Source organism: Microcebus murinus, chromosome 7 (assembly GCF_040939455.1).
Source record: "Microcebus murinus isolate Inina chromosome 7, M.murinus_Inina_mat1.0, whole genome shotgun sequence".
NCBI classification, from domain to species: domain Eukaryota; kingdom Metazoa; phylum Chordata; class Mammalia; order Primates; family Cheirogaleidae; genus Microcebus; species Microcebus murinus.
In genome coordinates, this window is record NC_134110.1 from 69130001 (window position 1) to 69151967 (window position 21967).

The 21967-nt window shown below is 37.7% G+C and overlaps 1 protein-coding gene across 5 annotated transcripts in view; it reads left to right on the forward strand.

Moving 5' to 3' along the window:
• RUNX1T1 (RUNX1 partner transcriptional co-repressor 1) overlaps nucleotides 1-21967 on the forward strand; it is a 139992-nt gene that overhangs the window by 88283 nt on the left and 29742 nt on the right. For all 5 annotated transcript variants that reach the window (XM_012749612.3, XM_012749615.3, XM_012749610.3 and 2 more), the window contains 4 exons: nucleotides 1669-1850; nucleotides 14021-14271; nucleotides 19336-19421; nucleotides 19982-20183. In XM_012749612.3, coding sequence (XP_012605066.1) covers nucleotides 1669-1850; nucleotides 14021-14271; nucleotides 19336-19421; nucleotides 19982-20183 — 721 coding nt within the window. The remainder of the gene's footprint in view (nucleotides 1-1668; nucleotides 1851-14020; nucleotides 14272-19335; nucleotides 19422-19981; nucleotides 20184-21967) is intronic.

Consider the following 21967-nt stretch of genomic DNA (forward strand, 5'->3'; position numbering starts at 1 on the left):
ACACCCTGTAATGTTCACATAATGACAAAATCACCTAGTGATATATTTCTCAGAACTTATCCCTGTTGTTAATTGAGGTGACTGTACTTCAAAATGGTTCTTAAAAACTTTAAAAATGTTCACATGGAGATGATATGTTTGTTTTATTACTTTATGGCACATGATATCCAAGCTTTTTATTTACTGAGGAGGAAAAAGAGTTTGAAAGAAATTGAAAATAGATTGCCCGCATGGTCATCTTTACTAATTACAAAGGGTTTATTTTTAACATTGCTATCACGTAGGGAGTCATTTCCACTGTTACAGTGAGTGGTATGTGCTTCTCTTTAGCGATTACCCTTGTCTTTTATACCTTGTGTAGAAATATGCTTTGGTATTATTATGAGATGGTTCCTTGATTTAATACTCTCAGAAAATGAATTTGAGTTGCAAGTAGCAAGTCCTGGTCCCTGTCCCTAGTACTTTAGAGGGCTTTTTTTTTTTTTTTTTTTTTTTAATGCTCTTAGGCACAAAGATTGAGGTAGCTGGGACCCCCTGTATTCAGAAATGCTTTTAACCTGTGATGGTTTAATCAGTGTACACAGTACCTGGTTCCTACAAATAAAATTCTTGTGTTGCAAAGGGATTTATTTTATTGGTCTTTCCTTGAATTTCAAGAGTTAAAATTATTGGAGATGAGTGCTGTTCACTCTTTCCCTAATAATCCACTTTCTTCCTCTCCGCTTCCTAAGAAAATAATAAAAATAAAAGAGAAAAAGCACCAACAACCAGGATTTATAATGTCAGAGTAAGTTTAGAGTAAAGTGTTGTCATAGGCTTTCATTTTAATGCCTTTCTATGTGTGAAATTCCCTCTTTTTTTTTTTTATTACATTTGAGATTGCCAGAGTTACCTATCAGCCTATCAATAAGACTGTTCTGAGTCTTTATTCAAAGTGCTGGCCTAGGCAATGAGTGAGATTGACTGGTACACAGGATTTCTTTTAATGTTAAATACTTATGTTCCTTAGAATAAAGTTGATACAAAGAAAACAGATTACTTTTGTAGACCACTGGTGTGTGCTGCTTTGTGCATGAATTCCAACTGGAATATCTGACCATACCTAGGCCATTTCTTAAATATTGTATGAATCTGATGATTATTAAAAATAATCTCTATGTTCATCTCTATATTTTCATTTGAAGTTAGTATTTGACTAATGATATTTAAGATGAGATTAGCCTATTGGATCTCTGTGAGTCACTAAGTACAAAACTGAATGTGTCAGGGAGCCAACTGTGTAGTGTATTTCCCTTACCCTCAGTCTTCCTTGGGGAAAACAAAAGTTCTTATGGTTGGAGCTAGAACCTCACATGCTGTAGAATTTATATTATATTTGAGTATAAAGAGGCCTTAAAAAAAATAAGTGCCACTCCCATTGATTGTTATCCCTGAGGAAGTGGAAAACAGGTGAGGAAATACACAAAGGAAGGACATCTTACCCCAGGGGCAGTCAAGGCACATTGTCGTCCTGTCCCGAGAACTGTGCAGTGAATGGAATGTGTGGCGTGCACTTGACGTTTTGATGTAGTTGCATTGCATACCATGCTCCAGCGTTCGACAGGCGGACTAGGTCGATGGGTCGGGAGTCTTCCTGTCCGTGCTCTCATCCCTGTCATGCCCTTGCAGGCCAACTTGCCCCTGCTGCAGCGTGAGCTCCTCCACTGCGCAAGACTGGCCAAACAGAACCCCGCCCAGTACCTCGCCCAGCACGAACAGCTGCTTCTGGATGCCAGCACCACCTCACCTGTTGACTCCTCAGAGCTGCTTCTCGATGTGAACGAAAACGGGAAGAGGCGAACTCCAGACAGGTGAGGGGGGGAGGAGAACCCCGCACGCGCCGACGCCTTTTCCTCGTACTTAGGGAACCAAGATATCTTTCGTGTCACATCTAAACTGCTGGCCCATGTCTCCAGCAGGATGGCGATAAGCCAGCGTGGCCATCTTGGGATGCTTGCTCTGGCCTGGGATTTTACAGAGCTTTGAATCTCTGGCCTGTGTCAGTTCAGCTTTTGTGCAGATGAAACTTTGCTGCTTGCAGTATTAAAGCTAATAGGTGAAGATGAATGATTTTTCAAGTGTTCCAAATACTACTGATGATTCTCGTTTATTAGGTAATTAAATCTAACCACATGTTTTACACTTTAATATTCTGAAATTTGCTGTTCTCAGTTTTCTTAAAACACGATGGTTTTGAAAGCTGGTCTGTATGTCAGTAAACACAGAACAGTAACTATATGTTTTCTGTATGAACCAAAAGAGATTTTCTCGGAAGCTAGATGAACCGAATGAGAATAAGAGCATATAATAGAGCTAATAGGTGGTATTTTTGCTGAAATTTTTATTTATCAGTTACTATTTATTCTGTTAGATACTCTGCTCTTCTGAGAATTCTAAGAAATGTAAAATAAAGCCCCCTCTCCATTAAACCATACAAAGTAGTTGTTGAATAAGGCATACACATGAATCTTCCCTTGTACCTTAATTAAGATAATTTTCATGGACAGTTCATCCTCATATATAATTATTTCCTGATATAGGAATGCAAAATCTGATTAGCAGCATTTTGCATAGTATTTGTAAAATATGGAAAACTTAAAAATGAAACTATATTCAAAAACTTATTTAGCCGGGAGTGGTGGCTCATGCCTGTAATCCTAACACTCTAGGAGGCCAAGGCGGGCAGATTGCTCAAGGTCAGGAGTTTGAAACCAGCCTAAGCAAGAGCGAGACCCCCTCTCTACTATAAATAGAAAGAAATTAATTGGACAACTAATATATATATATATAGAAAATATTAGCCGGGCATGGTGGCACATGCCTGTAGTCTCAGCTGGTCGGGAGGCTGAGGCAGTAGGATTGCGTGAGCCCAGGAGTTTGAGGTTGCTGTGAGCTAGGCTGATGCCATGGCACTCACTCTAGCCTGGGCAACAAAAGCGAGACTCTATCTCAAAAACAAAAACAAAAAAACTTATTTATCATATGCTTTGATTTCTTTTTCTACTTATCTGTATTCTCTTTTTGTGCATTTCATCAGCCATGGGTGTAATAGCCTTTGAGAGGTTAACACTTTGGCACAGTTATGTTCCAGATTCATAGGAAGGAGAGCTTATGATCTTTGGATGTGCTCAGAGACATCTATCTGTGACTGACTTAGCTACCCTTAAATATATTAACTGCTTTGCAAATCAGAATGTTAGTAAAAGTCAGCCAGTTCACATGCAGTTATTACCTAATCCTCTGTTAAGCAGTTTTTATGCTGCAATCTCTGGAATTTTTCTCTTCTTAACATAGAACCTCTTAATAGTTTAAAATTTCTAAAGCACAGGGTTAAATATTAGTCTACATTTGACATATCGTTGACCCATCTCCATATATGAGCTGCCAATGGGTGTTACTTTCTTAGTTTTGCAAATTGTATTTTCTTGGTCATATTTAAGAACGAATAGAACTTTTAGTGCTTTTAGCATTTCCCTTTTGACTTTTAAAGGCAACAGCTTAATTCAAGTGCCTGAGTGGTGTGTCCACATGATGCTGAAAACCAAGGGGTAGCCTAGGGGTTTACATGTGCATGCCTGTCTAATCTGAACCCATTTACTGATATTGAGATATTTCAGCTCCATGTTTCCAGGGTAACATGATAAAAGAATTAGGGTGAGACTGGGTGAAAAATTGGGAAGAAGAAAATTTATTTGGGGTAGTTGGGGTGTGGGAGTGTAACAGGGAATGGTTTAGATAACTAGGAAAAATGTAAAGATAATCCTATTGGCAAAATTGAAAATGGACACGACCTATTCTGGAATTCGCAACTGCTAAATAACCATAGCATGGAATATGAAAACTTGCTTCATTCATTTCTCTATATTCCCAGCCATTTTCTCACTAGCTCTTTCCTGGTATTTTATTTTTGAATGTACCATGACTTTAGACTTCCCTTGCACAATCCTGAAATAAGCACTGAGCAATATGTTAACATTGATATGAAAACTTCATGTTATATTCTACAGATGCTCAGCATTCTTGTTTCAATGCCCTGTAGCTGTGTGTGCCTGTGTGTATGTAGTCAGTCAGGGAGGTCTCTCTTACAAAGAGTCTTCAGTCCTTGTGTCCCTTCACAGACAATTGCTGGAGTCAGAATTCACAGGCTTGATCTTTGGATGGAACGTTCTTTTTCAAATGGAACCCTGAAGTATATGTTGAAATAGAAAAATGGCAAATGGGTTTCCTGACAGTTAGGAGGAAGGGTAATGAGAATATGTTGTGTAAATACACTTGTATCTTGTGGGAATTTGATCAGAGCCAAGAAAATATGGGCCTCTACGGTATATTTTTTTGCATATATTTTCTGCATCTTGTTTGCATATGCATTTTCCTCTTCTTGGGTTATTTATCTGTATATCCAGATCTACTATATGAAATTTTATAGAGTATGGAGCTGTCTGACAGCAGAGCTTTTTTTGTTTTACTGAATGTTTTGTTGGTGCATATGGTCTGACATGGATGAGCAGCCACGGTGAGATTTTGGAGTCTATTAAACTGGCTCATTAAAAAGATCAATCTGTTTCTGTAATAACACTGGGAGCCATCAGTCACTAAAAGAGGGAAAAACTGACACCTGAGGAGAAAACACATTTTGGTAATTTGTTCATGACATGTCATGAACAAAAGAGCACTCTATATTTTGTTTGCAACTTTGGGGGCTTAAATTCTGTGACGATGGCTAAGCTAATGTACTAAACAGTCATCATGTGTTTCAGGGATGGGGTTTGGCAAATTTAACTTTCTTCTCATCCTTAAATATGATTGTCACTGGTTATGGCTTTTCTTTTTTCTTTTTTCTTTTTTTTTTTTTTTTGCACTATTGTTATTTACAGAGCAATCAATTCTCTAGGGAAGCTTCTGACATCATTTCTTTTTCTCCCTGTATGGAACAATGAAATGTTTCCTGCCTTCTTTTAAGAATAGCTCTGGGGAGAGTACCTGAACAATTGTACTGAATTTGTAGGTCTGTGGTAGAATGTGGTAGAACCTGAATTAGAAAAAGACAATTTTCATTTAAAAATCATGCTATTTTCCCCCCCTAAATAATAGGAAAAGTGATATAAAATTCTGATTTGCTAATATGTAAAAGTTTATTATTTATATAGATCTTTATTCTTTTTGCCATTCTGTGATGGGAAATGCTGAAGAAGGGGAGGAGAGCCATTTTTGGAGCCAGTTAAATGGAGTGAACACTTTCACAGAGACTAAAAGTTAAGAGCACTCTTTAAACTGCCCACCACGATGGCTCGTAAAGACACAAGCACCTTCACTTGGAGTGGGGAGGGGGCCGAATAGTTAAACAATGAATGTTTCGTGTCTCTGAGACTACAGGATGGATTGTAGTTATTAAGATTAAAAAATTATGTTTGGTTAATTATCATTGCTGCCTTTCTTTTCTCACAGCTTTGATAATTGTAGCTGTTTGATCTAATTTGACTTTAATTTTGTGTTCTCACCTGTTATGCTATTTTTCTGACTCAGAGGACTTTCCTTGCTTAAGAAATCAAACCAAATCGATCTTTGGTTCTGTATGGGTAACATTGTTTTTTTCTCTTCTTTCTATTATATCAAATTGTTGATGCTAAGTATTAATCCCCTTCTTATATTTCATCATTTTAATATAATTATGCTTTATATTACTCTCAATTTAACACGTCTAGACTTTTTGTTTGTTTGTTTTTTTTTTGTTGTTTTTTTTTTTGAGACAGAGTCTCGCTTTGTTGTCCAGGCTAGAGTGAGTGCCGTGGTGTCAGCCTAGCTCACAGCAACCTCAAACTCCTGGGCTCGAGTGATCCTTCTGCCTCAGCCTCCCGAGTAGCTGGGACTACAGGCATGCGCCACCATGCCCGGCTAATTTTCTATATATATATCGGTTGGCCAATTAATTTCTTTCTATTTATAGTAGAGACGGGGTCTCGCTCTTGCTCAGGCTGGTTTTGAACTCCTGACCTTGAGCAATCCGCCCGCCTCGGCCTCCCAAGAGCTAGGATTACAGGCGTGAGCCACAGCGCCCGGCCTTGTTTGTTTGTTTTGAGATAGGGTCTTGCTCTATTGCTCAGGCTGGAGTGCAGTGGCCTCGTCATAGCTCACTACAACCTCAAACTCCTGGGTTCAAGTGATCCTCCTGCCTCAGCCTCCTTGAGACTTTTATCACAAAGGCTATGCAGTTGTATTATTATTAATTTTCTCCTCCCCCAAGTGTTTCCTCCTCCTCCAAGAATTAAACATCATTTTAAAAAAACATTTGTTTGAACATTAGAATTATATAATTTGTCAACTGGGAGGGATCTTATGAGTATAGCAGGCCCCTTTCTCTTTATACTTGAGAAAACTAAGGCCCAAAGAACTTGTCTGAAGTTGCAACGATTTTTAGTGTGGGGACAGGCATGTTCAACATACTTGAAATCTTCCAGTTACAACATATGTTTAAATGTGTAGAATTTAAATAAGGAAAGCTCAACTATGAATTGAGTATTTTCCCCTTCTTACTATTCCTTATTTATTTCTTTTCTATGGTTGCTCAAGTGGGTAAATGCCATAGTATAGCATTCTGAGGTTTTATATAGCTTTGTAATGATAGAAGATCTGTAGTCAGCCAGATTTCCTGGGCCTACTAAGTTAGAAAACGCTAAAGGTTGGAGGGCAGTTGTTGGAGAAGGTTGTAGAAAGCAGTTGTTTTGAAACCATGTCGTTGTATATATAAGATTTGTCATCATAGTACAAACCAACTAAACTGACTAGGTCAGTTTTTCGTTTTCTGTAAAATGAATGGGATTTCACTATTTTTGTCTTTCTAAAAGAAAAGGTAAGTACACTTTACAAGGAATTGTAGAATAAACTGACTATGCAAATAAGATTTAAATTGGTATAATCTACTGTAGTCTATGGGACAAATGTAGGGATTTTATATTCATACATTCTTGTTTTGCATTGCATCTTTTATGCATTCCTCAGTTGCAAGAAGTGAGTAATCACCCTGTAGAAATGATTTTTTAAACATTAGTCACATCAGTTGTGAAGATTTCTAGTAAATAGCATAAAATTATATTCATTTGTTAAAGAAAGAGCAGGGTTATAGAGGACGTTTTGGTATCTCCACATTACAGCCTCAACCATAACTTGTTAGTCTGATGTCTTGCTGCTCCCTTAGGGTCTAACTTTACTGACTACTCTTCATGCCTTAGTCTGTATTCCCACTGATGGTTTCTGCTCCCTCTCCTAGTTGTAATATATCATAATTTATTCATATTTCACAGCCTAACTCAATATATACTACTTGAATGAAGGCTTCCCAATCATAAATACTACAACAATAGTTACTATTTACTGAGCACTTAGGATATGCCAGGTCCTATGCTACATAGTGTACAAATTAATATATAGCACTCAGTTCCTAACAGTCCTATTGCATAGATTCATAAAGGCTGCATAATGTGTCTGAAGGCACATGACTTATAACAGGCACTGATGGGATCCTAACCCTAGGTTCTCTGACGTAAATGCACATACTCTTATAACTATGATTATATACCAGCAGCCTCTGCATGCCCTACCTTGAAAACAAACTGCTTTGATTAGCTGATTGAATGCCAAATATATGTTAGGCTCTTTACATAGCTTCTTTCCAGTAGGCTTCTCTAAGATAATCCTCCCCCATTTTGCAGACAAAAATACCACAGCTCTTTGAGGGTTAAGCCTCTTGGGTCTATAGGGCCAGCAATATCAGAGCTCAAATTTGAGGCCAACGCCATGTGACTCCAAAGCATGTGCTCTTTTGTGTATATATTCTGGAGTAATCGTCTCTCCCTCTGATCTCCCATATACCACTTTTGTACTGTTTTTGTACCTTCCATATATTGGTCTTATGTGAAAATATAGAAGTTTTACAGATCCAATTAAATTGTTTTTGTGGTAAAAAAAAATTGAATTCTATCACTAAATCATAATTTCATAGAGGGTTGGGGATCATGTCTCGCTTATCTTTATATTCACACTAAAGCTCAGGATCATCCATTACACATATTGGGGACCTAAAGCAAAACAGGAAGCAGAAACACCACTTGAACAAATGATTTAAATTAATTTTAATTTGAGGTCATTTTTAGCATTATACTAAACAATCTCACCCCAAGAGTCTTTATTTATTTATTTGGTTTTTGAAATGCATCTGTGACATAACAATGAAAATAGTCATGAACAGCCCAGCCACCAAACGCCATGATTGGTTCATTGACCAGAAAAGAGTGGAGGGCTCCAATTAGAATGTACAGGTGACAGATCAGACTAAGAAAGCATAGTTCCAGACAGCAGGAGCAGTAGGAATTGAATCCTTCAGCAGTGGCGTGGATTAGAAAAGGCGAGGGAGCAGCTAGGAACAGGCAGTGGAACTGTAGAACAGGTGGCCATCCTCGGGAGACATGTGACGGAAGTGTTCTACCTTCTCGCTAGTGCAGGGGGAGGCTCAGATGGCTCCCGCAGTCTGCATATTGCAATCCTCAAAGGTGTAGGCATTGTGTTTGTGTGTCTGGAGTAGCAAACATCCACCTGCCTCTTAATTTACTTCGAAAGGTATTAGCACGTGGCTCAGAAAGTTCTCCCTCCCAGGTGGTTGTTTAGCAATGGAGGGATTAAAGGTGCTTCTTTCCATCTGGTCCAGTAGAGATGGTCCTGTAGCGTTCAGCTCCGTTCTTCACCATCTAAGTGTTCTACTTCCTACAGAGCAATAGCAAAACAAACTACCACAGGTTGTCATGAGGAATTAGGTTTGATTTTCTTTTTAAGGAGGCAGGGGAATTTGTAATATATTTTATTTCAGCTCTACTATTCAATGCCAATAAAAATGTATTATGTGAAATTCTTATCTAAACTCATGTAGTTCCTAACAATTTCTGAAGAGAACTTTTGCTGAATTATGTTTTGAAAATATGATAAAAGTGATGTTCCCCCCTTTGAGTCAATGCTTGGCCCTTCTGTGGAAATCTTAACAAACTGGATGTGTTCAAAAAGGGAAGGAGGATGTGTTTGATGTTAAGTTGTTACTGGCTTTGGTCTTTTCTTTAACAGAACTGGTACCTCCTAAGATTTAGATATAGACTTATAAAATATAAAAATAAAGAATAAAATAAATCCTCAATGCCTGACAATATCGGACCTCAAGGGAATTTTAGATCCAGTGCCTCCTACTCATGTTCTAGAGAGCATGGTCCCGGGATGGGACTTGGCTATTGAGACAAACAGCAGACAGGTCTGCAGGGCTCCTGCCTCTGGAGATGCTGGCAGAGTGGGACAATGGTGTGACAGGGCCAAGACAAAGTTGTCCTGGGGCAGGAACGAGGGACTTGTGTAGAGATGTCCAAGAGATCAGCAATAGGACTTGGATTTGGAGGAGAAAGTTGTAGAGTGACTTCTGGTTTTCTGGTTGAGTGACCAGGTTTCATACAAGGTGGTATAGGAAGCACAAAAGAAAAAATGTCACTTTGGAGATGTTCATTTAGAAATACCTGTTGAAACTCGGATAATTGAGCACCTAAGGCATGTTATTTATTTGTAACAAGACTAAGATGAGGATTTGAGTTTCTTCCTTCCCGTTCTAAGATTTATTATACTCTACCAGTTTGCCTCCCCCAGAACAATTTTTATAGTGTTATTTCCTCACTTTTTTTAAAAAAAATCCTAATCTAGGAAAAAATTTATATCTGCATAAAGAGATTTATCTTTTTATTCTACTTATTACCAACATTTTATAATAGTTTTTTTCTTCCCCATTTCTTTGAATGTTATTTTATACTGATGTTACTAGGAATTATCAGTGCATCCTTGCCAATCATGACTTTCTAAATATTTCATGGAGAGTTTTTAAAAGATTTTTGTTTTTTTGTAAAATAGTTTGTTTACAGCCTCTGCTATTGAGGAACTGGGAAAAAACAGCCTGAGGGGAGGTAAAGTTGTTTCTGCAAGTATTGTTTCCTATTAGTCCCATTTTCGTGGGCAGGAAACTGAAGCCAGAAAGTTAAGTAACTGGAGGCCACACAGCTGAGCCCTGGGCATCTTCTGCCCATAGGATATTAGCCCTTGAGAGAGAAGAGGTTAAGATCTAAATGGTGAAGTGGTTAGATTATGTTCAAGAAAATGTCTCCTGGTAGGGAGAGAGAATATCCTTGGGTAGACTTTAAAAACTTCTATACCTTTAATTCTCACAAATAGTTCTACCAAATAAACTGAATCTCATCATGGAAAAAAAACTCTTTTTTCAAAGACAAAGGGAAAAAAAAGAACCAGAAAATACTTCCCAGAAATTTATGAAACATGACATACTTCCCACTAGAATTTGAGTTATTTCAAGAGTGTGGGACAACGAAAAGTATTTGTTAGTTTTACCTAATGCACTTTGGAAAGGGCAACAGATAAAAATGCAAATATGGAATTCACCCAACCAAATGAGGCACAGATGTAGACATTTCTAAGAAGCAGACAGACAAATAGTAATTAAGTTGTCGAGTTACCTTTCTGGACATGACATCCTTTGAATAAGGTTGGCTTTATAAGTAGATATGAAGGATTCCAAGAAGCACCAGGGAGGCCCTTCATAGCTTTATTTCTATGGACTGTGAACATTTTAAAGCTTCACTATTAAAATGTAACTACCTCTGTGTGGTGATGAGCTTTATCACTTTAACAGATATCAGAATGATGGGACCCCATATAGGACTGCAAGGACATGATATTCATAGAAGTGAGAAGACAGACTCGGGACCTAGCCTGCCTCTTATCAGGATATCCCTGTACTTGATGTAGAACAAAAAAATTGTCCCTTTTTTCATATTATTGGGTCATTGAAAGTAATAGCAGAGGGCTATCTAAGGAGGAAAATAAATGACATATCCAACCATTTGAAAATTTTAAGAATTCTTCCAATGTTGTATGTTGGTGGTGGTGGTTATTATTGAGCAAGGAGAGACAAAACCAGTAACTTGGCGTGGTTTGATTCAAATAGGTCAAAGATGTTTTGATATTTAGAAGTGCTACAGGGGCTGCACTGAGATACTTATAGGATATTTTCTATTTTGCTCACAATATAACCTATAAATAATAAACTGTTCAAAGCAAAGAAAAGGGAATCTGGCTTACGTGGTTGAGTTGACACTCAGAGTTTGGCCAGATGACCATCAGCCCTGTGTGGTTTGATCTGCATATTCATAATATTTTAGATGCAAATATAGAAGAATTGAATTATAGAGTTTGCAAAGAGACCTCAGAAATTACCTACTCCAGTGGTTTTCAAACTTGATTTTAGCAGCAAACTTTTTTCTTTAAAAATGAAATCTTAGGTGGAACCCTAATTCTTAAAACAGACAAGTAGGTTCATCGGGCCCTTTAAATCTTGATAATCTTGATTGTTTGGGGGAAAAGTTCCTCATTGCCTGCAGCATTCCTTAAACTCCTCAGAGAGCACAGTTTGAAAACCACTGATCTAGTACAAACCTTTCATTTTACAGATGAGCAAACTGAGGTCGAGAGAGGTTAAGTGACTTGGCCAGGGTCACACAGCTAGCCGTGGAAGAGCCAGGACTAGATCTCAGGTCTCTTGACTCCCAGTCCAGTGCTCTTTCCACTACACCACACTGCCAGTAAGGTAGGTGCTGTGCTAGCATTATGTTCATAGCTACTAATAGTCTTCGGTATTTTCCAACTAATTTACACTAGTAACAGGCATTGAATGTTTTTGTATTATTCAGAAATGTATAGGCTATGAGAATACAGATTAGAATGAGAAAGACTCCTAGAAGATAAATCAATACCTACAATGTTTCGTTTTTAAAAATTATTTTAAAGCAATGCATTTAGGTAATGTCTGAGCTATACTGGATATTTTAGTCTGATAGCAACAATCAATATGTAGGGAGTCAGTATGTTTTAGTGAAGACACATAGTTTGATGGGAACGAAATTGAGACTTCTGGCCACCACTCCCACAGGGGCCATACTCTGCTGTCATTTCCAATGTGACCAGTTGTGTGCACCAGAACTGTACATTCTTCTTAGCATTCATTTTCGTGTTAAACCCTGAAGACTTCCCCTCAGTTCTCTCTATGCCTTTATCCTTCTCAACCTGGTGTGTGTAAGTTGCCGTTGGGGCTCCACCCAAAAGGGACATAAAGGATGGTTCATAGTAAAATCCTGTTGACTGGATAACCTCTGTTGTTGATTCAGTTTCCACTCAGGTCCCTCCAGTATTATCAAAGACTGTCACTAAATGCTAAGAAAGTAGAAAAAGTGTCTTACACCCTCTGTGCTATTGTTTTACCACCCTACATAAAAAAAAAGGCATATGGAAATCAATGGCCACTGTAAATTGGTAGAATTCTTTTTTTTTTTTTTTCTTTTATCTTTTTTTTGTAGCCATTTTAGATGATTAAGAACTCCAGGCAACTTTCTAGAAGTTATCATGTAGCAGTATTAGAGAGCTTTGAATATTCAGTTATTGTACCTTAATGAGAGAGAAGTTAACCCAAACATATTTCCAGAGTAAATTGGTAGAATTCTTATGAGAAAATTTCCCTGGGAAAATAGATGTCACCACTAGTCTAAGGATAAAGTTCTGGTCTTGTGAGAAGGGCCTGCTGCCAAATAAAAAGTTAGTTTGGGAGCTGTTGACTCCAAAGTTGAATGTTTTGTTCCTATCTTTAAATCTAGTGGGTTCAATAGAGCCAGAAAAGATTTCAGCCAGGAAAAGTTTCTTTAGACCCACTTTTGTTTGAGAATCGAGGAACCATGATTAGTTATCAGGTCTCATTTATAGAATGCATCCCTTCGGAAAGCCAAGTTCAAAGTTCTGCGCATCACATGATGACGTGCAGTCAGGGTGTGCCTGTCCTGCCTGTACCTGATAACCTTTGACAGGATGCACAAGCTCTCTGGGCGTGTGTTTCCTCAACTTTGAGCGGGTGACCTAGATCTTCCTTCTAGTCCCAGCTAGGTCTGTGTATAACTGCTGATTGTCTCGGTGACTCAGAATCATGCCAGGGTCCCACGCACTGCATTGCTCACTGTATTAGCTCAGTTTGATCCTTGCTTTCCAGTAGAACTGTCTATGACGATGGGCAGGTTCTATAGCTGTGCAGTCCGAGAGACTGTGGCCACTAGCCTCAGGTGGCTATGAAGCACCTGAAAGGTGGCTTCTGCTATTAATGAACTGAATTTTAGGCTTTATTTAATTTTAACTAACTTATGTTTTAATTTAAACAGCCACGTGGGGCTACTGTATTGGACCACAAAGTTTTATTAGATGATCTGACATAAAAGTCAGATACTAGAGGGAATCTGTGTACCTAAAGTATTCATCAAGAGAGTGGTGACGTTTTACCCTGATGAATCTTCACTAGATACAGTCTATCTTAGGGTAGCTTATTAGAATCAAGTACTCTTTTGAATGAAAATGTTATCTACAAGAGACTGAATTTCCTTCTATTTGTGATTTAACTCCTTGAGCTTCAGCCAAAAAGATGTTTCCTAATTTGATGAGAAGCAAAGCATTTTCTCCTATGTGCAGTCTTTTTTTTTCCCCCAAAGTAATTATAATTTTAAGATGTGGGTATTTTCTTTTTTAAAAAATTTCAGAATATTAGGGGGGTACAAATGTTTTGGTTACCTAAATTGCTTTTGTACCGTTTAAGTCAAAGTTATAAGTGAGACCATCCCCCAGATAGTGCAGTGTACCTGTTACATGTGAATTTACTGTGCACAGTCTTATGGTCATTTTGGTCTCAGCGTGGGTTTCAGTGAATTCCTGTATGTTTTTCTGGGAAGCTGAGTTTAGAATGTTTCTGGCCAATAAAGGAATATTCTGTTTATATTATAGGCTCAAATATGAGTGACTGAACGTTGCTGGTTTCTGAGTACTTGATGAAACAAACTCCTCTTTTTTTTCCCCCCTTCTTCAGAACCAAAGAAAATGGCTTTGACAGAGAGCCTTTGCACTCAGAACATCCAAGCAAGCGACCATGCACTATTAGCCCAGGCCAGCGGTACAGTCCAAATAACGGCTTATCCTACCAGCCCAATGGCCTGCCTCACCCCACCCCACCTCCACCTCAGCATTACCGTTTGGATGATATGGCCATTGCCCACCACTACAGGGACTCCTATCGACACCCCAGCCACAGGGACCTCAGGGACAGAAACAGACCTATGGGTAAGACTGAAGGATCTGTTCACTTCTGATGGGATTGTATGCTTGAAGACTTGTGTCATTACTTCTCAGCTGAACTTGAGGCTTGAACTCTGTGATAGGGATAAAAATTTCCTTTCTTTATATCATCTCCTTTATGAGAAAACTTGATTGGTATTAATATGTGCTTCAAGAGCTGTGTACTCTCTTTTTCTTAATCGCTTGTATCCTTTAAGACAGCAAGTTAACTTTTTTTGGGGGGGGAGCTTCTGAGTTAATACAAAATCCTGAATTGTGGGAACAAATGCAAAATGAATTTTTACCTTGAATTTTTTTTTAAACACGTGAGACTTCATATGCAGTCTGCCTGCCACAAATAGCTTTAAAAATCCATCTTTTTCATTCACTATATCTTTTATTTCAGATAGTCCCAAAGTTCATTTTGATGTTTTTCAGCCTCCTTGATATTCTATATTTGCAAAATATGATATGGCTTTCTAACTGTGGCTTAACTTGACAGATGTTCCATGGAAGAATGATTTGGTACCTTTATTTTCTTGAAAATGCCAGTGATTAAAGTTAGTATTGACAAATTTGGGTCAAATATCAAAATACTAAACAGGTGAATTTGGGCAAATATGTGTTCTATTTGCCTGTGTTCATTCCTTCTTTGCTTAAAACTATTTATCGGAAGTAAAGCATTTAGTAGGAGATACTGCCTTCTAAAGAACAAGTATCTGCTATGAAAAATGAGAGGGCAGATGAAGGAGGTAAGTTGTGATGCATGATCAGTGGTTGAGGTGATGGTATGAGAGGATTAGTAGGTACACTGTTGCCAGGGGACCTGCATTTCCTAATTTTTGGTGGCAGCAAACAGAGAGCAGCAGTCAGCTCCCTTAATCTTTTTCTATATCCTGTGTCCCTTTCTCTCAACGGCAGGACTTTTTCTACCTCATAACTAGTGTTGGCAAACTCTCCTGCCATGGTGACTTGGTGGGCAGGATACTGGAAAGAATGAGGGACGAAGTCTCCGTGGAAAACCAGAAAACAGAGCTGAGGATACAGAACTCTGGGAAACGCAACCAGCCAGTTATCAAGCAGCGGCTTGATTAGCAGTGATGGTGTTTTTTTGGTTGGTTGGTTGGTTATTTAGCCAGAGGTAGAGAGGGCCTGATATGCAGAAATATACCTCAGATTTCCAATCAGATTGTCAGCAAAGGGAGGCTGCCGTATGTAGGATCTTTTTGCCTTTCTATACACAACCCTCCAAATGTTTAAAAGACAGAAGGGGAGAGTCAGGGTGAGGGGAGGGGCAGTTGAGGCTTTGGTTGTGAGATAGTAAATTAGTAGTTCTGGTTCCCCACAACAGTAATTTCTACATTTATATAGTGTGTCAGACAAATGGCTAAGCATATAATTTGTGCTTTCTTTATAGCCAATCTGTCTAATGTTCTCTCAGGTACCATTTCTGAAGAGCTTTCAGGAGCGATTATGTTATTTCTCAGTCTAGATTGATATTTTTGACCCCCAATCAAATGTGATAACAACTCCCTTCTACACAAGAGCCTTACCATTTATTTATGACTTAAGGACTGAAAACTATGATTGTATGTTTTTAAACAACAATAGAATCATCAGGTCACTGTGCGACCAGTTCAAAAGATCCCATTTTGTAAGTGCTAGGAAATGGCCTATTTCTTAGGCAGCAGATGCTATTTTATGAAATATTAGTTCCAGTGCACTATACAGTAATCAGCAAGGAAGTAATTACGCTTATGTTCAATGATTATGTTTTCATCTAGTAATGTAAAATATCCCTTTATGAATTATATCTGTATCCATTGGTTTTATGTGATTTTCTTCAGACCATGTTCCTTACCTTTTAATTATATTAGCTTATAAAACTAATAGTGCTAATCTCTATAAATATGTGCAGCTACTAAACCATCCCTAAAGTCTGGCAGAGTTTAGTATGTGTTAATGTAAAATAAAATCTTGATGTATGAGTAACAAATTATGGTGTTACATCAGGCTACCATTTTGAGAATATAAAAATTGTCATAAAGGTATACTTAGCCTAGTATGATTTATAAATGCCTATTATGTGTAGGGACAGATACTCACTAGAATCCTTTAATAAAAATAACTCATAAACAGCATTAGTTTATAAGTAAGCTTAGAGTTTTTACCTAGTTACCTAAAATCTTCTAAAACGTTAAGAACCACTTTAGACTCAACATTAGTATCTAGTTTCCCACATAGGAAAATGTGCTCTTTAATGATTATGACCTATTTTTCCCTGTACATCACTCTGATATTATGAATATAGATAAAAATTGTTGTGGTGCTGAGCATTTAACTATCTAAAATAAAGAAATTAATAAATTTAAAATTTTGATTTATATTTTTGCCTTTTAAAGATTTGATTCTAGGCCGGGCGCTGTGGCTCACGCCTGTAATCCTAGCTCTTGGGAGGCCGAGGCGGGCGGATTGCTCAAGGTCAGGAGTTCAAAACCAGCCTGAGCAAGAGCGAGACCCTGTCTCTACTATAAACAGAAAGAAATTAATTGGCCAACTGATATATATATAAAAAATTAGCCGGGCATAGTGGCACATGCCTGTAGTCCCAGCTACTCGGGAGGCTGAGGCAGAAGGATCACTCGAGCCCAGGAGTTTGAGGTTGCTGTGAGCTAGGCTGACGCCACGGCACTCACTCTAGCCTGGACAACAAAGTGAGACTCTGTCTCAAAAAAAAAAAAAAAAAGATTTGATTCTATCTAACAAATGACTTTCAGTGTTCAAAAGCAGCAAACAAATCCTATATTTTTTCACAATGTACATGGGCTCAAATATGTTTCTAATGTACTTGTTATTTAAAAAATGAGATGGAGCTTACTTAGCACTATTTCACAAATGGTAGAATCCCATTAGTCACAGACATTGTGTTTCTCATTAATATTATTCTAGGTGTTAAGAGCTTATATCATTGATTTAGTCTGCTGAATTTTTGAAACTTTTGAGACTTCTGGAGTTTGTGTCATTAAAGGCAAATATTCAGATGTCTCTATTATGAAAATCACTGTCACATTTATATCCTTATCACTCTCTGGTTTTCTGTGATGACTAATTTTAACGGTAATGCTTTTCCCCTAAAACACAGGCAACAAATAAGTCAACAAAAATTACATATTTGCAAACATTTCAACTTGAAATAATCACAACAAACAGAACAGTAACTAAATATTACTTTTCGCCAATGTCTTTTCTATTAAGCAAATTAGTAAAACATATTTGCATTTGCACTTTTGCTTTTTTACCAATAGGTGGCATTGACAATTTTAACTTTTAAAATGTATCTCAGAATATGTTCTAATTGGACAGGAAAATGGTGCAAAGTGTTTTGTGATTTTTTTTCTTTTTCTTTTTCTTTTTTTGAGACAGGGACTCACTCTGTCACCCAGGCTAGAGTGCAATGGCTCAATTATAGCTCACTGCAGCCTCAAACTCCTGGGCTCAAGCAGTCTTCCTGCCTCAGCCACCCGAGTAGCTAGGACTACAGGCGCATGCTACCATGTCTGGCTATTTTTTTAGTTTTTGTAGAGATGGAATCTGGCTATATTACCCAGGCTGGTCTTCAACTCCTGGGCTCAAGCAGTCCTCCCACCTTGACCTCCCAAAGTGCTGAGATTACAGGCATGAGCCACCACACCGAGCCCCAAAGTGTTTTATATATTTAGCTTTTTACTCAGTCTGCGAAAAGAGCTGTCATAAATTTGTTCTCTTCCACCAGCTATAAATGAAATTGTATTTCATGGTTGGCTGAAATGAGTCATGTGACTCATCTTTAATTTTCTAAATTAGCTAAAAGGAAGGATTTCTATTTCTCATAAAGGGAGCAGCCTGCTGGGTGGCCATTCCAACAGGTCGGAAAGCCAAGCCCCAGCCAGAAGCCAGGCACACAGGCTTCCAAGAAGGGATTTCTAACCACTCCAACCTCACAGAAATTGGAATGTAGCATCTTATGTCTTGTATTATCATTCAGTTCTTGTAAGGCCCGCAGAGGAGGAGCCCAGGTGTTTAGAAGCCCAAACCACACAAGACTCAACTTCTGTTCGGAGTAAAATTTTGAGAATTGGCAATGAAAAGGCATAGTTCTGATCATTTAAAATGGAAAATATTGCCATAGCCCATTGCCTTTCCTTTACAGTAGAATGTGAAATGAATCTGTAGGAGAAGCAACACATTTCCAGGTTTCTTTGGTCAGAGCCTTCCATCCTCTCTTTTTAGTGAGACACATTTACTTCCTATTTTCATGAGCATTCCAGGTAACTGGTCACATTCATCAATACTGATGCTCACTTGGTAGACATTTCCATGTTACTTTTTCATAGTAGTATCTTAACTCTGATACTAAAGAGCATTAATACTTATAGATTTCAAATAAGGCTTGGATTTATGGTATTTGCCAAATTTTATCTAGTATATATTTTTTAAAAATGAAGGGTGTCCAATTTAAGCTTTTAAAATTTTTTTGATAAATTGAATGAATATATGTAGTCTCATATAGTCCCTTTCTTCGTGGCCTAATTTTATTATGGAAGTATAAGTGGTTAGGATTGTATTCACGTATAAAATGCTAAAATGTAGAAAAATTTTTAGCATGCTTATTTTGGAAAGACATATCCATGCTCATGTAAAATGACTTATGCTGTCTTTATTTTTTCATGCAGGACAGCTATATTTTGAAATTACCTAATGTTTACTTGTGGTTTCCTATATTTATTAAGAGTTAGAATATATTTTTACTTAGGAAGTGTTATATGAATAACCTGAACTTAATGTTACTTTGTCTCTTCAGTGTGAAATAAAGGATTTTGCCTAAAATTCCTTCTAGTTCTAGCATTTTATCATTTTATGAGGAATCCATTAGGTAATTCTGAATCTGGGTATGACTCACGTCTCCATCAAAATCAAATATATTTTCACATCATTGAGTTTACTCACATAGGCCTTGCTCTGTGCCTGTGTGCATACGGATTGTGTACTGAATGCTTTGATTGTGTACTGAATACTTCTCTACATTTGTAGGGTTGCATGGCACACGTCAAGAAGAAATGATTGATCACAGACTAACAGACAGAGAATGGGCAGAAGAATGGAAACATCTTGACCATGTAAGATATCAGTAATCACTTAAGTTAAAAATGTTTTGAAAACAAATGGGGTGAGGTTATATCATAAAATAAAAGCTTGGTGATGCTTTGAAGGTATTGTGTTTCCTGCTCTCCTTGAAAAAAATAATGAGGGAGAATGTGTAGAATATAGGATTTGATTTCTGAATTGATATGAAAGCCACTTAAGAGAAATGTTTAGATCATGGAAAGGAATTCTCAAAGCCAGATTAGTGGGCTACTGTTTTACTGTGAAAGGGTCATTTAGTTTATCAAGTAATGGGATTAGTATTTGCAGAGGTAAATTTACTGGCTGTAATGCCTTCAGGTGAAATCCTGTCGAGACTCATGTTCATACATCCTACTTTTTCTTCTTATTCTCATTGAACTTTCTCATCTAGTGGGTCTGAATTTCAAATCCAACGATTGAAAATATTAGACCGAAGCCTTCAAAGGATAAAATTGCATCCTTTCTATTGTCCTGAAATAGTTTCACTCCCCACCCAAGACTTTAATTTGTGGTGATTTGTATGTTTTTCTCTTTTGCCCTGTTTCTCACATAGCTGTTAAACTGCATAATGGACATGGTAGAAAAAACAAGGCGATCTCTCACCGTACTAAGGCGATGTCAGGAAGCAGACCGGGAGGAACTGAATTACTGGATCCGGCGGTACAGTGATGCCGAGGACTTAAAAAAGGGCGGGAGCAGTAGCAGCAGCCACTCCAGGCAGCAGAGTCCCGTCAACCCAGACCCAGTTGCATTAGGTACCTTTTTCCAGATGAGCATCTTGAACAGATGCTTCTTATGCTATTAATGCCGTCTTTATTTTTAACTTGTCTTTTTAAAAATAAAGGACATGCAGGGGATTTTAGGACAATAACCACTTTAAAAATCTTTCCTGATCTATCAGGAAAGTGGGCAGATTGGCGTACAAAGAGATGGTCACAAAACTTAAACTGCTTTTCCAGGTGTATGTATTGAGCTCATGGCAGAGTTTCAAAGCTGAACCAGAAATTCATGTGCATAACTAAAATGTGCGCTGCTTCATAATACAGCTGCTCGGACTCTGCCTCACACTGGCAAAAACACAATCTCAGAGAGTGGGCCTGGGGCTTGGGCAGTTCTAAGGAGATCTCTAGGAGATTCTTCCACTGCACACCAATGTTAGCACCGCACACAAGGATACATATTTTATAATTATTAATTTAAGAAGCAGTCTCTAAGACAGTCTTATTTTGTAGAAGTATCTGATATTTGCAAAAAAACACTTTTCCTGAAAAACCCCTCCAAGAAGAGAAACCTGAAAGCTGTATAATTTGGCTACTGCTACTTAAAAATTAATGGTAAACATGTAGCTGTCTTCCTGTGATTTGATCTTAGATTGCTTAATCATGATTTTATTAATTCTAGTCATATAATAGGACTATTAATATAGGTGTGCTTTAGCAATTGAATGCTAATTTGTAACTCTATTGAGTATTGATATTTGGGAAGTTGTTAGGGTTATAAATAGCATTTACTCCCAAATATGTTGAAAGAAATCTTCAACATGAAAGAATTTTTGTGTGGCCTGTGAATTCATACCTAAATTAATAATACGATGTCTACTGTTCGAGTAAACTCAGTGGAGATGGATCTGTGTCAATCTCATTTCTCCCATATTCTCGTATGGGTTTAGCATCATACTTGTCTGCTAACTCAGAGTACAATCCATGCTATAAAACAAAACAAATTAATTACACATGTACAGATTAAGCTTATGACTTTGGCTTCATTAGCACCATGGCTGGTTATCAAAAAATTTTAAAACTTGAAACATATTATCTGACTATTGATCACATTATCTTTTTTATTAAAATTATTCATGGCCAATGCAGTTTCCTTTGCAGTTAGGTTTGTAGATTCCTGCTAATCCCTGAATGCTGAATGCCTATTATCATAATAAGTATTAAATAAAGGAAGATTCCAAGGCACTTAATTTACCCAGCAGGCATTATTCTAAAGCATATTTAAAAGACAAAAGTGTGTTTGTCAGGTTGTATTAAGACAAGCAATGAAAACAGAATTAAGTTTGATTTGAACTGATACTGGTCTAAACAAAACTATTTAGAGCAGAGTAGAATAAACATCTTGCTTTTATTTCCTTATTGTGAACAAAAATTGGTTAAGCACGAGAGATTTGCTTAGGACAAACAAAAGGGATATTTGTAACCATTCAGCGTAGGCAAAAAGCGAGAGCCTTAAAGTAAATAAAACTTGGGAGTAAAAATAGCCAGTTTGGCCTGCTCTATTGAACACATTCTTTGAGCCAGTACTTATTTATTAAGTGCCTGCTCTGTGCCAGGCATCGTGCTAAGCACTATAATGAAGGAAAAACATTCTTGATTCCTTCTGTTGAGGACCTTCGTGTCTATAGGGAGAGATCGGCAAGGGAAAGGCTGGTGTTATGGGCACAGGGTAGCCACCTCCATTCGGTCCCCTAAACTGGTAGAACTGCTATTATCTGCCACCCCCTGTGAAAGAAACATTTCAGAAATTTATCAGACTT